Genomic DNA, 12400 nt, shown 5'->3' with positions numbered 1-12400 from the left:
CCGGATACTGAACAAACGACCCTCTCCCTATGACGGCCATTGAATTGTGTTTGTTCGATTCTCTTTTGCTTTTTCTCTGTTAGGCGTCCACGAAGGCGGCTAGCTCCTGTCGTGGCGCCCGGCATTAGGAAAATTTCAAGTTGATATCCTATCCTCAACAGCATTGCGGTTTCTGGAATTGTCGTCAAAATTTGGGGGGACTCGAGAACGGGTTTCACGGCCGAACTCGCCAGAGTCTTCTCGTTTTGGTTTCCTTGTTAGAGTACGAGTTGCAGGTCGTAGTGGTTATGCAATTCAGGCTACATGTTTTCTTAAGCGGAGACGGCGGAAATCCCGTCCTCGGCCAGTTGTTTTTTTCCTTTATTGCCAAGGGCGAGGGGACCAAAGGGGTTGGCCTGAGCAGAGGAAGATCATTGTTTATAGGCCACACAAGACATTCACGTCCAACGTGAATACTATCAACTAGCTGATTATCGTGCACTTGCGTGGCCCACGTCATGGCGGTGATCGTGATGGTAGACTTAAATTGTAGTCTGAATTCCAATACCCTGTAGGCAGTCGCAAGTCTATGCAGGCTGTGCCGCTGCATGACGAAGGTTCCCTCAAGTCCACTCATGCCTCGTAGAATCAGGTCCCCTCAGGCCTAGGTATAATTCCCCTGTCGCTCTCTCTCTGTTTCTCTCTCTCTCCCCCTGCTCCCCACCTTGCCCCTCAGCTGCCCGTCATCTTCTTGACCCTCTCGAGCAGGAGCCCGCTCTCGCGGCCCAGCCTGCGCTGCCCGTCGCGGCCGGGCGTCTTGGCCTTGGCCATGGCCCGCCGGTAGCGCTCGCGCTCGGCCGTCTTGCGGTTGCGCTCGTCCAGCCGCCGCTGCACCTCGCGCTCGCGCTGCTCCTGCTCCTCCTTCCTGCGCGACGCCTGCTCCAGAGCCTTGTCGTAGTACCCGGGCCGGCGCGGCGGCTGCTGCTGCTTCCGGCCGCGCGGCCGCTCCGGCCTCTGGTCGCGGGCCCGTCGCGGCGGCTCGGGCTCGGGCTCGGGCTCCGCCTCGTCCTCGTCCAGCATGGCCTGGCGCTCCGGGTGCAGCTGTGGCTCGGCCTGCGGTTGCTGTGTCCCCTCCCCCTCCCCCTCCCCCTCGCCCTCATCCTGGCCGTCCCCCTCTGGCCGCTCTACGGTGTTGCTCTTCTCATGGTCGGCCTTGCTGCTCTGCTCGGCAGCCTTGATCTTGGAGTAGGCCTTCTTGATCTTGGCCTTCTGGATCAGGTCCTTCTTGATCTTGATGACCTTGCGGCGCCAGGTGCCGTCGGGCAGGTTGTCGGGGCCGACGCGGAAGCCGCCCTTGCGGGGCTTCTTGGTGTTGGGCTCGGCGCCCCCTGTGTCGTCCACCGAGTCCAGCGGCCGTTTGGGTGCCATTTCGTCTTTGGCCTTGTCTGTTTTCCTTCGGGTCTTGGGTCCGTATCTGCGACCTTTGCAAAGGGGCGGTGTGACGTTTGGTTTGTTGCGACAAAAGGGACCCTGGCGGAATGTCAAGAAATTTGGGACTTTTTTTCCAGGTCTGGGCTTGTCCATCTGGGGGTCGTTATCGCTATCGGCGACCCTTGCTCGCTGTCTTACAGTAGAACTTTTAGGTGGGGGTCGGGATGGCCCATCGTCCCTGGGAGTGCGGAACCGGGCGCTACCTTACGGGAGAATTACCCAGGGTCTAACGTGAACGAGTTAGCTACGCATCTCGCGTGTGAATCTTGGTGAAGGTTTGCACTGGTCCCTCTTGAATTAAACCATACTTGCGTACAGCCATGGATGGAGTTGAACTCATTTTCAAAGCAGGACTTTTCCAAGGTTATGCCTGGCGCGTCAACTTGGGGACGGCTCAAATCGGACAGCACACACTCTCTCCTCTCGCTCTCGCGCGCGCCCGCGCCAGCCACACAGCTAGACAATCTACACCGCGCAGAAGAGATAAGTCGGGTTGCATAACTGGATACCCAACTGGCCTACTTGCAGCAATGCGCATGCAGTAGTGCGAGGCAGGCCAACAAACATGGAGTGGAGTCGGAAGATGCAGCCATCTGGGGGCCCTTAGAGGGTCCCCCCAGCACATGCCAACAGAACAGTCATGGCTGCTCAGTTATGGCACATGCAGCCCTGCATAATCTAGTGGGCGAAAAGCGGGAACGGCGCCCCGTAGGATCCCTGAGCCCCCCGCCGGAATCGTCAGGATGATAGGTGACTAGCCCGCCCGAACTGCAGTAACTTGGTTCAGACAATGGAGTCATCGACCCCGTCAGGTGATCGACTGGACCTGGTCGAACGGGTTGCACTCATTCTCTTGCACATCTGTCTCCGATCGTCCCGTTCCTCTGGTTTCCTGCTCGTGACTTGGTCTTGGAGACGAGGAAAAGGGCCCCCTTCTCTTCTTTTCGTCTTCCGCAGCACCAACAGTTTCCACGTGCCTGACGCTAGGTAATACGTCACTGCATGCTCGGCGCAGCGGTTGGCGGGCTACATGCGAATCCCCCCATTCCACCAGCAAGCTTCTCGTGTGTGAACCGAGCTGTCACGACGACAACGAAAACCGCACATGACTACCACGACATGACAGAACACACCTTATAGCCGCACGATTTGGAGGTCACAGTCGGATGTGATCTCAACATGCCCTTCTTCCAAGAGGATCTGGAGCCGACGGACCCCCCTGGCGAACCCCCAGGAACGGCCTCACCGCCAGAGCCATTTCTGCAGCACCGTGCCTCTCACTACAACGCACAATCTCTGGCCAGGAGCTTCTCCGAGGACAGTGTCAGCACTGAACTATGCGACGGCCCCATCCCAGAGGACCTTCGCGCCAGGACCCCGGATGAAGACGAGTCTGCCCCGTGCTCCGACAGATCTGAGCTGATCGAGAGGTTGAAGAGAGGCGAGAGCCCGACCTGGATCCCCAATCGACATGTATGCACCCGTCCCCCTCTGAAAATACTGCCAGGTGGCTGATTGGCAACTAGTTTGACTCGATACGGAACCAGCGGCCGGCCACGCCCTCGAGGAGCCCCAAACCCCCCGGTGGCTCCCCTTCGCTGCTTCCGCCGCCAACCATCACCCCTGAGAAGCGAGAAGCAGAGTCTGAAGACGAGCGGCGGCTACGGGAAGGCCTCAACATCGAGCGGCCTCGGTCCGCGCTCCACTCGGGGGATTTTACCCAAGATGAGTCCCGCAAAGGTGCGAGCAGGATAGACACGGGTGTATACGACCCGCCGCAGAGCCCGGCTGAACCAACCAGCCGCTCGTGGTTGGCCACATCGCCCCCGCGCGACTTTACACCTTTCCAATTCGATAGGAGGCAGTCTAGTCTAGGCAGAACCGAAGAGTCGAGATTGGGAATCTCGTCATTATCATCGTCCCTTTCGTCGAGTTTCGTGTATCAGGCGCCAACCAGCCCCTTAGTTCAGTCCGAAAGCAATGACGACCTCGACCTGCCCTCCCCAATGGAAGGGATCGATATCAGCTCGAGTATGCCCAGGGGCTCGCGCCGCCACACGCTGATGTCAAGCCATTCCGTCTCGTATGCCTTCCCCTCTCCCAGCCCGGCCTCGAGGCACCCTCTCCGACATGAAAGGACATACCCCTATCAAGCTCATCAGCCTCGCCGCTCCCTCACGTCCACACCAAGCTTCCCGCTGGCCGGAACTTCGCCGCAGACTCCAGCCTACCTACGGTCCAGGCGACCGTCATATAGTTCCGATACGTCTCCGCTGCATCATGCATCCATGGTGGGATCCTACGAAGAAAGCATTCTACGAGGAAGGATGTCAACGAACCCCTCGAAGCCGCTAGACTTTGTTGCTCAGATTGGTGTGTTAGGCATGGGCAAGTGCAAGTCGAGTCTGCGATGTCCACCTCACGTGACCCTGCCTTTCCCTGCTGTGTTCTACAGCTATGCCAGCTCCGCACATGGACGGTCCAAGAACGAGGACGGGCCGAGTCCCTACGTTGGGCAGATCGACTTGGAAAACGGTCTACCGAACCAAGAGGAGGAAGCTCGATCGAAACGGAAAACACACAACCGAAACTCGGAGCGCAAGCCTGTGGATCAGATGGGGGATGTCAATGACATCAATGCGGAGCGTACGAGTAGAGACGCAAGAAAATCGCAGAAGCAGAAGAGGAGATCAGGCTCACCAAGGGCCCCCCCGGGCGGAAGTTATCGGATCCCAGAGAAGGGGCAGATACAGATTATCATCAAGAACCCAAACAAAACCGCCGTGAAGCTGTTCTTGGTTCCTTACGACCTCACCGGTATGGACGCGGGCACAAAAACCTTCGTCAGGCAACGCAGTTATTCTGCTGGGCCTATCATCGACAACCTGCCCGTAACGAAGGACACTGGCGGTGCCGATCGACCCATTCTTCGCTACCTTGTCCATCTCCACATATGCTGTCCTTCTCGTGGTAGATACTACTTGTACAAAAGCATTCGTGTCGTGTTCGCGAACCGTGTTCCCGACGGTAAGGAAAAGCTCCAGAACGAGATCACCCTGCCAGAGCCACGCTTTACTTCGTACAAACCCATCCGCGTCATGCATCCGCCGATGAGCGCTGGTACCGGTCCGGGGGCCAACCTCGCGGCAGAGAAGGCGTTCCGGCGGAGGAGTTCAGGCTTCTACTTCGGTGCCTCCAGCCAGGCATTTGATGCTACGGATGGGCTGGGATCTGAAACTACCACTTCCCAGCAGCCATTCTCGTTTAGTTTCAGTGGCGCTCAAAACCCGGTTGATGTCATCCCTCTCCGCCTCCCACAGAGGCAACGGTCTACCGAGTTTGGGTCGGGTCGGGCTCTCGTTCAAGCTGATATCTGGTCTCCGAGCTCCTCACAACTAAGCCGCCCGACGACCCAAGCCTCCAGCAATCTGTCCAGCCTCGTGGGCCAGGACAGTCAATTTGACAGGTACGACAAGCTAAGCAAAGGTGATGCGGGCTATGGCGGCAATGCCTTCTCGAGCCTGATCAATGGCAGCCCGGGAACAGCCGAGGGCCTTCTGTCCCAGAGACTCCGAACTCTCGGTGTCGAGAGCCAGAGAACGCCCGAGTCGGACCAGATGCAGGAGTAGGCGGGCCTGCTTTATATATGTATAATTTTTGGCGTTCATATCTAGACATGGTATTCAGGGTCACGGCATCATTTTGGCTCAAAGGACTTCGGAGAGATATCCCCGGCGTAATTATGGTTACTTGAGCCTTGTTCGAAATCGAACTATTTGGAATACAACCCACATCTCACCTACTGTATCTATACGTATCAGCTCTTCGCAAGTACTCTACCGCCTCGACACTGGGGGATATTAGGTCATGTTTCCCGCCGTAAGCATGTCCCGATGGAGGTATGGCGTTGTGTTCCTGCCCTGCCCCCTCATCGTTGTTTAGTTTACGTTGTAGTCGAGAACCAGATTCGTTTGATAACACGAGCTTGTCCCTTCTCAGGACCGTGATATGGCTCACTTCCGACTGCTTGGCCGTTTCACCCGCGTCTGTAGCGTGTGACACGATCTCGGCGTACTTTGAAAATTCCCCCCCCCCCCCCCCAAGTCAAACCCGATATATTACGATTCATCAACTTTCAACTTGTAATGTATGAAGTTGGAGCCCGTCATTGATGCAAAGACTGCAGGGACAGTATCAAGATCATTCGCAGAGGCTTCCTTGCAGAGCAATTAGACAACCTGTCCGTTCCCTGCATGACTCCTTACACGAGTCGATCCAGACTTATCACGGCACGCCTGCGGCCGAACGAGGAAACATGTGAAGCATTGCCCCATAACGGAAATACTCAAAAGAGGGGAGGGGGGGGGGGGGGTTCCGGGGGCAATCCAGCACGTAATTCTCGATAGGCACGCTGGGATGCACCGAGCGACATGATAGCATGCGAGGTACACGAGTTGTATGTAGACCATTGCTATATAAGTTTTCCTTAATATTTGTTTTTTATTGACTATCACACGCAAGATCAGATGCATACATCAGCTTATCTTATACCAAGACCCGTCTTCGTCTCCGTACTTAAAGACCCATTGGCACGAATCTGGCTGGTGCCCGGTGGTGCTCACGTCGGTCAGTCTCCACACGCTGCTGGCAAACGGCATGATCAAAGGAAAGGAGGCCCCGGGGAAGACGAGGTTATGGTCGATGAAGCAGAGCACGGCACCTCCCACTGAGTCCCGCTCCATCTGTCATGCGGATGGCATGTGGGCATGTCGTAACGAAAAGTGTATGTTCCCTCCGTGACAGGTTGCAGACTATGTGTTGATGAGGCACCTGTGAATGGGAACTACCATAGTACTCTTTTCTAGAATCACATAACTGTCTACCGTAGATTTTGCTCCTCGCAAGTGCCTGGTTTGAGCAAATCAAGGGCCGACGGGCTTCATTCGATAGGTTTATTTACTGCGGAGGTCCAGCAGAGGTAACTCAAGGGGAAGATCATAATCTGGCTACTGTGACTCCTCAATGAAGACCAGACCGAAAGTCAGCCTCGGGGTAAAGACGAAATACGACAACCTCACACCTCGCAGTTGTTAAATGGGTGAGGCCAATGTCAGCAGGAACAGAGGGAGGCTGCTGATGGGCACCGGTCCACAAGACCTAACTAGGTACCAAATTTGAGAAACATCGAAGGCCACGTCACATATTTACCCTGAAGTAGCGACAGAACCTAAGGCTAGTCCGTCAGGAAGTAATCGCGAAGTAGATTGTAGACGGAACGGGAATTCATTATCAAAACAAGTTTGTTACGCCATCCTTGATAGAGATGCAGTTTACGAGCTAATGCGACAGCTTGGTATCGACTAAAGATTAAGTCAAGTGCATGAATGGTGTGGTTATGCCTTACCCCGTGAGGTCCTTTCCTGTGTTCTTCCAAGGTAACCCGGACCGCTAACGCCGGAGAGGGCTTAAGAAACCGCTCTCTATGACAGCCCATAGACTGAAACCCAAAGTCGCCAGGTGACGATTGCGACCCGGTAGCCCTAGATTTTGTATGTGGCCACGCTCTCTAAGAGAGGCCCGAGCTGGCACATCTAATCAGTCGGCCTTGGGGGCTTCTATACCAGGTGCTATGTTCTCAGAGCCTCCCTCCTCCGAAACAGACTGAGACTGGAGAAGATGTGAGGGATGGGCCGGCTCTCGCGTTACAGAGGATGAAGCGTGTGCCTCGCTGAGCTGGCGCTCTATATATTGTCAGCGGGAGCGGTGGATACTTTGAGCAGACCGAACTTACCCAGTTCTCTAATTCGGTGGCGCAGCATCTGGTTTTCTCGCACCAATGACTGGGTCTCTGCTTGGTAGAAGGCGGTCTCATCGCGGCCCCCAAGGGCGAATGGTTCACCAGGCTCCCCGCTGATAGACCCAGATCTCATTCTGGGGGACAAAGCATGGCTGCTAGGGGTGCGAGATGGCCGGAAATCACGATTGGCGTCAAAAGACCCGCGTGCATGCGATATAACGGGCGATCGCGGCGTAGAGACCGAAGACGTTTGATGAGGTAGGCCACCGCTCGGAATGACGACCGAGCTGGGCCGCTCCGAGGAAGGCGTGGGATCTTCGGCTGCCACTGTGGACTGGCTCTGGCCTTGTTGCGACTGGAGCTGTTGGAGCTCTACTTGTTGCCGGCGGATCATCTGAAGCAGTCGATTAACTTGGGCTTCCTGTTCGGCCTCGAGCTCCTGATGGAGCTCTCCCAGGCTGGGAGTTCGGTTGTGGTGCGGATCGCCTCCCGTCAACAATGGCGAACGCGATATGGAATGCGGGCTGCCCGTTCTGTGATCGAAGCTTGCGCCCGTCCCGGAGATTGCGCCAGAGCCCTCTTGCATCTCGCCTGCGGACGGAACTGACGGATCGTTGTGCTGTAGATTGTAGAGGACGGTTGACCTTCGACGACCAGCTGGGGAATGTTGCTGTCTGGATGCGGAACTGGAGCCTAGCCGTCAGGAGAAGATGTGAGCAAGCTTCTACGGAGAAATGACGGTTTATCAGAGGGAGGTCTCACGTCGCTGGAGGCCGGCATTCATGGTGGCGGCAGCCTGTAACGAGATGGACTGTGAGCGAGAAGCCGACGGGGGAGACTCGGTGCCCATGGCGGCTCCACCGTCGCCGTTGTGGCTCGAGGTGTTCATGGTTCGGGAGAGGATTGTCGGAGACGAAGGTGGAAGCGAGTTCAGGTCCGGGGACATTGAGTTCACCGTTCCCGGTCGGCCAGGGCAGCGGAGTGTATTTAGACCTGGCAGGTGGTGGGCAGACTCCGAGATGCCGATACAGGCAACCGGTCAGCTGCGATGGCCGCCGATGAGCTGATGGCCAGAGGTCTCTCTCTCTCTGCTACGCCTCGCTGGAGGCGTGCACCAGCTGACTTGACCTCGTTTGATGCCTGGGTGCAGTCCGTTCGGCGCAGCCGGGGTGACGAGGCTACGAGATCAAGGCAAGAAGACGATACAAGGCCTGTTTGGGCAGGAAAGCAGCAGCGCTGGGGCCCGGGACAGTGGTCAACGGTGATGGTGCAGGTGCCAGGTGATGCTGATGATGCGCCACTTTGTGCCCTCGTCACCGGAGTACGGAGAGGTGCTCAGGTGATGATGGGCCGACGTGGAGTGGTTGGTGTGTCAGTAGTTGGGCCCAGGTATTCTATTCGCTCGACCTCGAGCCTCTACCTAGGTACTGTGTAGCAACAGCTCCCGACAGCTACCCTGGCCTGTGTCAAGCCGCACATTCCTGGGTGCTGGGTGGCCGCATCTACAGTAGCTCACCTGGGGACACCATCATGGAGTTCTCGCCCAGCTGGTGACCTTACGTCAAAGGTGGGGTCAGCACCAACCCCTGCCCTGCTTCTTTTCAGCGCCATTACCGATCGCGGGGTCAACAGTCGCTGGTCCTCAGTGGTTGGTACGGCAGATGCCCTTACACACAGTAGTTTACCTAACCCTGACCGACACATGGATGCAGCCTCGACCATCTCATCAAGCCTGGCAAACCTGGCACCCGGGGGGCCTCGCCCGTACCATGGTATGGGCATTGCCAAACGCACCGCCCGGAGGCAAGATGTTCTTAGCGGGTTGCTTCTGGCCGTTTCTGTGCAGTAACGCGAGGTTGAAGCATGTCCCCGGACGATGCAGCCTGAAGACACGGCCGACTTACCACGTGTCTGGCTTCATCCTCACATCCTTTTTGGCGATTGATTTCTTATGCCTTTTTCTGCGCAGATTTAGTGAGTGGACCACTGACGTGGCGGTTGAAGTTGTCGTGGGTTCTGCAATCCGCCTCATTTATAACCCATATCCACCACTTGCCTACTGTGGTACTAGTGACTACGGCAGTAGAGACCTCTGCACAAAGTAGGAAATTTTCTGATCCATCCGTGGTTTGCAGACTTTGGATTTCGTTGCTCGGGGACCCGGGGCACGCGGAACGGTATATTACGAAAATGCTCGAACTGGTAACCACTTGCGATATATTGTAGGGCTCAGGTGCATCCCTGTCGTGTGTATAGGCGAACAGGCAACCCCAGCGAGAACATTTTCACGGCTGCACAACCCTGGATACCCAGTCATTGTTAATTGGGAATGCCTTCCAAGGACGTCTCCTTCTAGTCTTTCAAAGCTGTCTTGTCGTGCAAAGTACAACATGAGACACAAGAGAAATTGGTTAGAGAGATGTCAACGTGCAGCAGCAGTGAGTGAAACGTGGGCAGAAGCCATTTGAGTACTCTGGGTATATCGGTTCAGCCAATCATGGACTTTGCCCAAGGCGATAACTAAATCCGAGTTCCTAGTCATGTTTGCATTCCACAGCGGACGCTTGTACAAGCCTGCCCACTCTATGGATCCGTTGGATCAACTTTAACCACAGAGTCGGGAGACAAAGTCGGTCGTCTCACCATCGAGGAGCTACTGGGATATCACCACCTCGCTCGTCAACCGTCGCTTTTCCAGGAGCCAGGCCTACCAGGCAGGTAAGGATTGCCGGCTCCGGACTCCGGCATGAGAGGGATCACGCCCAAAAAGCAATTATCTGACTCACTAGAATGGGCTCGATCTCGACCCAAGCGCTGATGTTTCGCGCCTGTCTTTCTCAGGGATGTCCTGTCTTGCTACGATCTTTAGGGCGCCGCTGCTCCCGATTCAGGCAACGTTGCGGAGGGTCGGGGTCCATCTCATGTGTTCCACACGTCAAGGCCGTTGACAGCGGCACAGCAACAGGGAGGATAAGCAATAGCTAATGTACAATCGGGAGAAAAGCAACGATCTTCGAGGCCAGTGGGATCTGCACCATGTACCTGAGAGTGCGGCTGGCGAGCTGAAGAGTTTTCTTGGACGACAGTAGTGGGTTGTGGTTTCGCCCGCGCAAACATGACCTTCCAGATGGGCCGAGACCATTGGGCATCGGGTCGCTGCCGTCAATAATTATACTTCCCACAACGGCCGAGACCCAGGCAGGCCGGGCGCGCACGAGCTCGTACGACCGGAGTCTCTACCTGGCCTGTTTTGGAAAGACCTCAGACTCTCAGAGTGACGTCCGGCGTGCTCAGCCCTAGGTAGGATTGGAGAGCTGTACCATAGTAGCTAATGCAGGTACATCTGATTAAACGCAAGCCAATGGACGCCACCGCGCATCCGGCGCGGGAAGTGCCAATCTGGAGAGGGGTTATGGGGTACCAGGGCTCGTCGTCCACGCAAGCAGACCATGGTAGTGTCTGTACGTTGAAGCATTGCCGACGGATCGCACTACGCAAATCATGCGACGTTGAATCGATTCCAAGGCGTCAGACGATGGTATAATGCAACACTGCCAACAATGCGGCGTGTGGCCAGAACCAGCTTTGCCTGTGCTAACATGATCGGTTGCGCCGTGGTCGATACCATGGCTCTGAGATGGCTGGACGGGGGCGTATCAGCTGAAAAAATTTGGTTGTTTCTGTGGGAGGACAAAGTAGAAAAAGAAAGCAGGATATCGCGAATCACCGCAGCGTAGAGAAACAAATGAGATATACTGCAAGAGATCGACACAAAAGATAGGTCAATTTTACCAACGTATGTTGACATATATGACACTGGTCTAATCGGCAATATCGCACTCCGTACTTCACGTCTCGTCAATGCCACGCGTATGACTCAGCTGGGAGTGACCAGGTTTCGCACACATTTACGGAGTTGGTAATAAGTCCAAACTCCTCAGATGAGCCAGGCAATGCGACGTCACGAAGGATCAAGTATCCGAGGCTTTTATTATCAGGAAGGCCAACAGAGCATGGACAAGGAAGGTTAGGGTTCGGCACCCCGCGGGCGGAATCGAGCATAGAGTTCCATGGTCGGACTTGGGCCTGTTAGCGAAGCTTGCAAACCACTGACAATGCTCCATGGCCCAAATACGATATTCTGTTAGAAGGCGTAGTGCATTTGACGAGCCGAACACGAGCAAATGGGCTGGTCTCCTGGGATACCTCACGGAGTAAGACAGCAACTACACCGTGACGCACAAACCCGAGACCTTGTGGTCCATCCAATCTGGAATACCTGCTCTCCTGTCTCCTGTACAAAACAAGCGAACTTTCACAGGAAGAGGGGCAAGAGAGGATCCGGTTTGATGAGTAAGAGAACTGTGCAGAAGCGGATGCACATGCAAAGGAGAAGCCTAATGGCTGTGCACATAACGTTCGATAGGCGGGTGACTAAGTGGGAGGTGTGGTTTGACTCTGTGGCAGCGACGCCCAAGACCTGTCAAATGTATTATTGAACTCTGCATGATTTATGCCGGATGGATTGTCAAAACATTTGGAGAAAACGAGGTGATCCGGGAACATAGCGACAACCGTGCTTTCATCACAGAATTGGCATGTCGGCTTTTATCGTCTTCCCAAAAGGTGGCCTGGAGGACGGGGGCCCATGTCTGCACGTCAATATGAGACGCTTACTATTGCATGAGAACCGGGTCTGGCATGCTTCGAGGTAAGATTTAAACAAAAAAAATTGCACGTCTGTGGTTGGGTTTGGGCAAGTCCCGTCATGCCCGTGCCGAGCCTTGTAAAAGGCGCGCTGAACTGAACCAACCCTGCAGCGAGCAAGCTGGGGAGGGGACCCTGACGCATCTCCATTCGTTCCGAGTGTTTCGTCATGTCGGCGCAGCGAATCACTTGACGTGCCCCTCTCAGGGGAGCGCGGCGCGTTTCTGCTCAAGACTCAAAACAATCTGAAAAGCCCCTGGGGCCGGCGCTACAACTGCCAAACTTGCGGAAATTGAAGTCGACGATAATTGGTACAAATCACGGAGAGAGCATGCAGGAGCCAAGTTGCAATGAACCCGATATGACTATCACAATTGCGCTTGTTCGCTGTCACGCTCCAGGTTGGGTCGGGGCCTGAGAGCCCGC

At 55.5% G+C, this 12400-nt stretch overlaps 4 protein-coding genes across 4 annotated transcripts; 2 read left to right on the top strand and 2 right to left on the bottom strand.

The window, feature by feature from the left end:
* Window positions 1-711: 711 nt before the first annotated feature.
* JN550_001298 (uncharacterized protein) lies at window positions 712-1407 on the bottom strand (the record flags this gene model as incomplete). Its single annotated transcript, XM_049311529.1, has 1 exon — window positions 712-1407. The coding sequence occupies one exon, from the start codon at window positions 1405-1407 to the stop codon at window positions 712-714; it is 696 nt and encodes a 231-aa protein (XP_049177204.1).
* Window positions 1408-2649: 1242 nt separating this feature from the next.
* On the top strand, window positions 2650-5099 carry JN550_001297 (uncharacterized protein; the record flags this gene model as incomplete). The annotated part of the gene is made up of 2 exons (XM_049311518.1): window positions 2650-2943; window positions 2997-5099. 2 exons carry the CDS (start codon window positions 2650-2652, stop codon window positions 5097-5099), a joined length of 2397 nt encoding a protein of 798 aa, XP_049177203.1.
* A 1966-nt stretch (window positions 5100-7065) lies between these two features.
* JN550_001296 (uncharacterized protein) lies at window positions 7066-8213 on the bottom strand (the record flags this gene model as incomplete). Its single annotated transcript, XM_049311507.1, has 3 exons — window positions 7066-7211; window positions 7262-7960; window positions 8030-8213. 3 exons carry the CDS (start codon window positions 8211-8213, stop codon window positions 7066-7068), a joined length of 1029 nt encoding a protein of 342 aa, XP_049177202.1.
* Window positions 8214-8315: 102 nt separating this feature from the next.
* Window positions 8316-8821, top strand: JN550_001295 (uncharacterized protein; the record flags this gene model as incomplete). Its single annotated transcript, XM_049311496.1, has 2 exons — window positions 8316-8638; window positions 8692-8821. 2 exons carry the CDS (start codon window positions 8316-8318, stop codon window positions 8819-8821), a joined length of 453 nt encoding a protein of 150 aa, XP_049177201.1.
* Window positions 8822-12400: the final 3579 nt, after the last annotated feature.

This window comes from Neoarthrinium moseri (assembly GCF_022829205.1).
Source record: "Neoarthrinium moseri strain CBS 164.80 chromosome Unknown scaffold2_Wmoseri_CBS_16480, whole genome shotgun sequence".
NCBI classification, from domain to species: domain Eukaryota; kingdom Fungi; phylum Ascomycota; class Sordariomycetes; order Amphisphaeriales; family Apiosporaceae; genus Neoarthrinium; species Neoarthrinium moseri.
The sequence above is the reverse complement of the archived record's forward strand: the minus strand, read 5'-3'. Positions and strand labels throughout refer to the sequence as shown.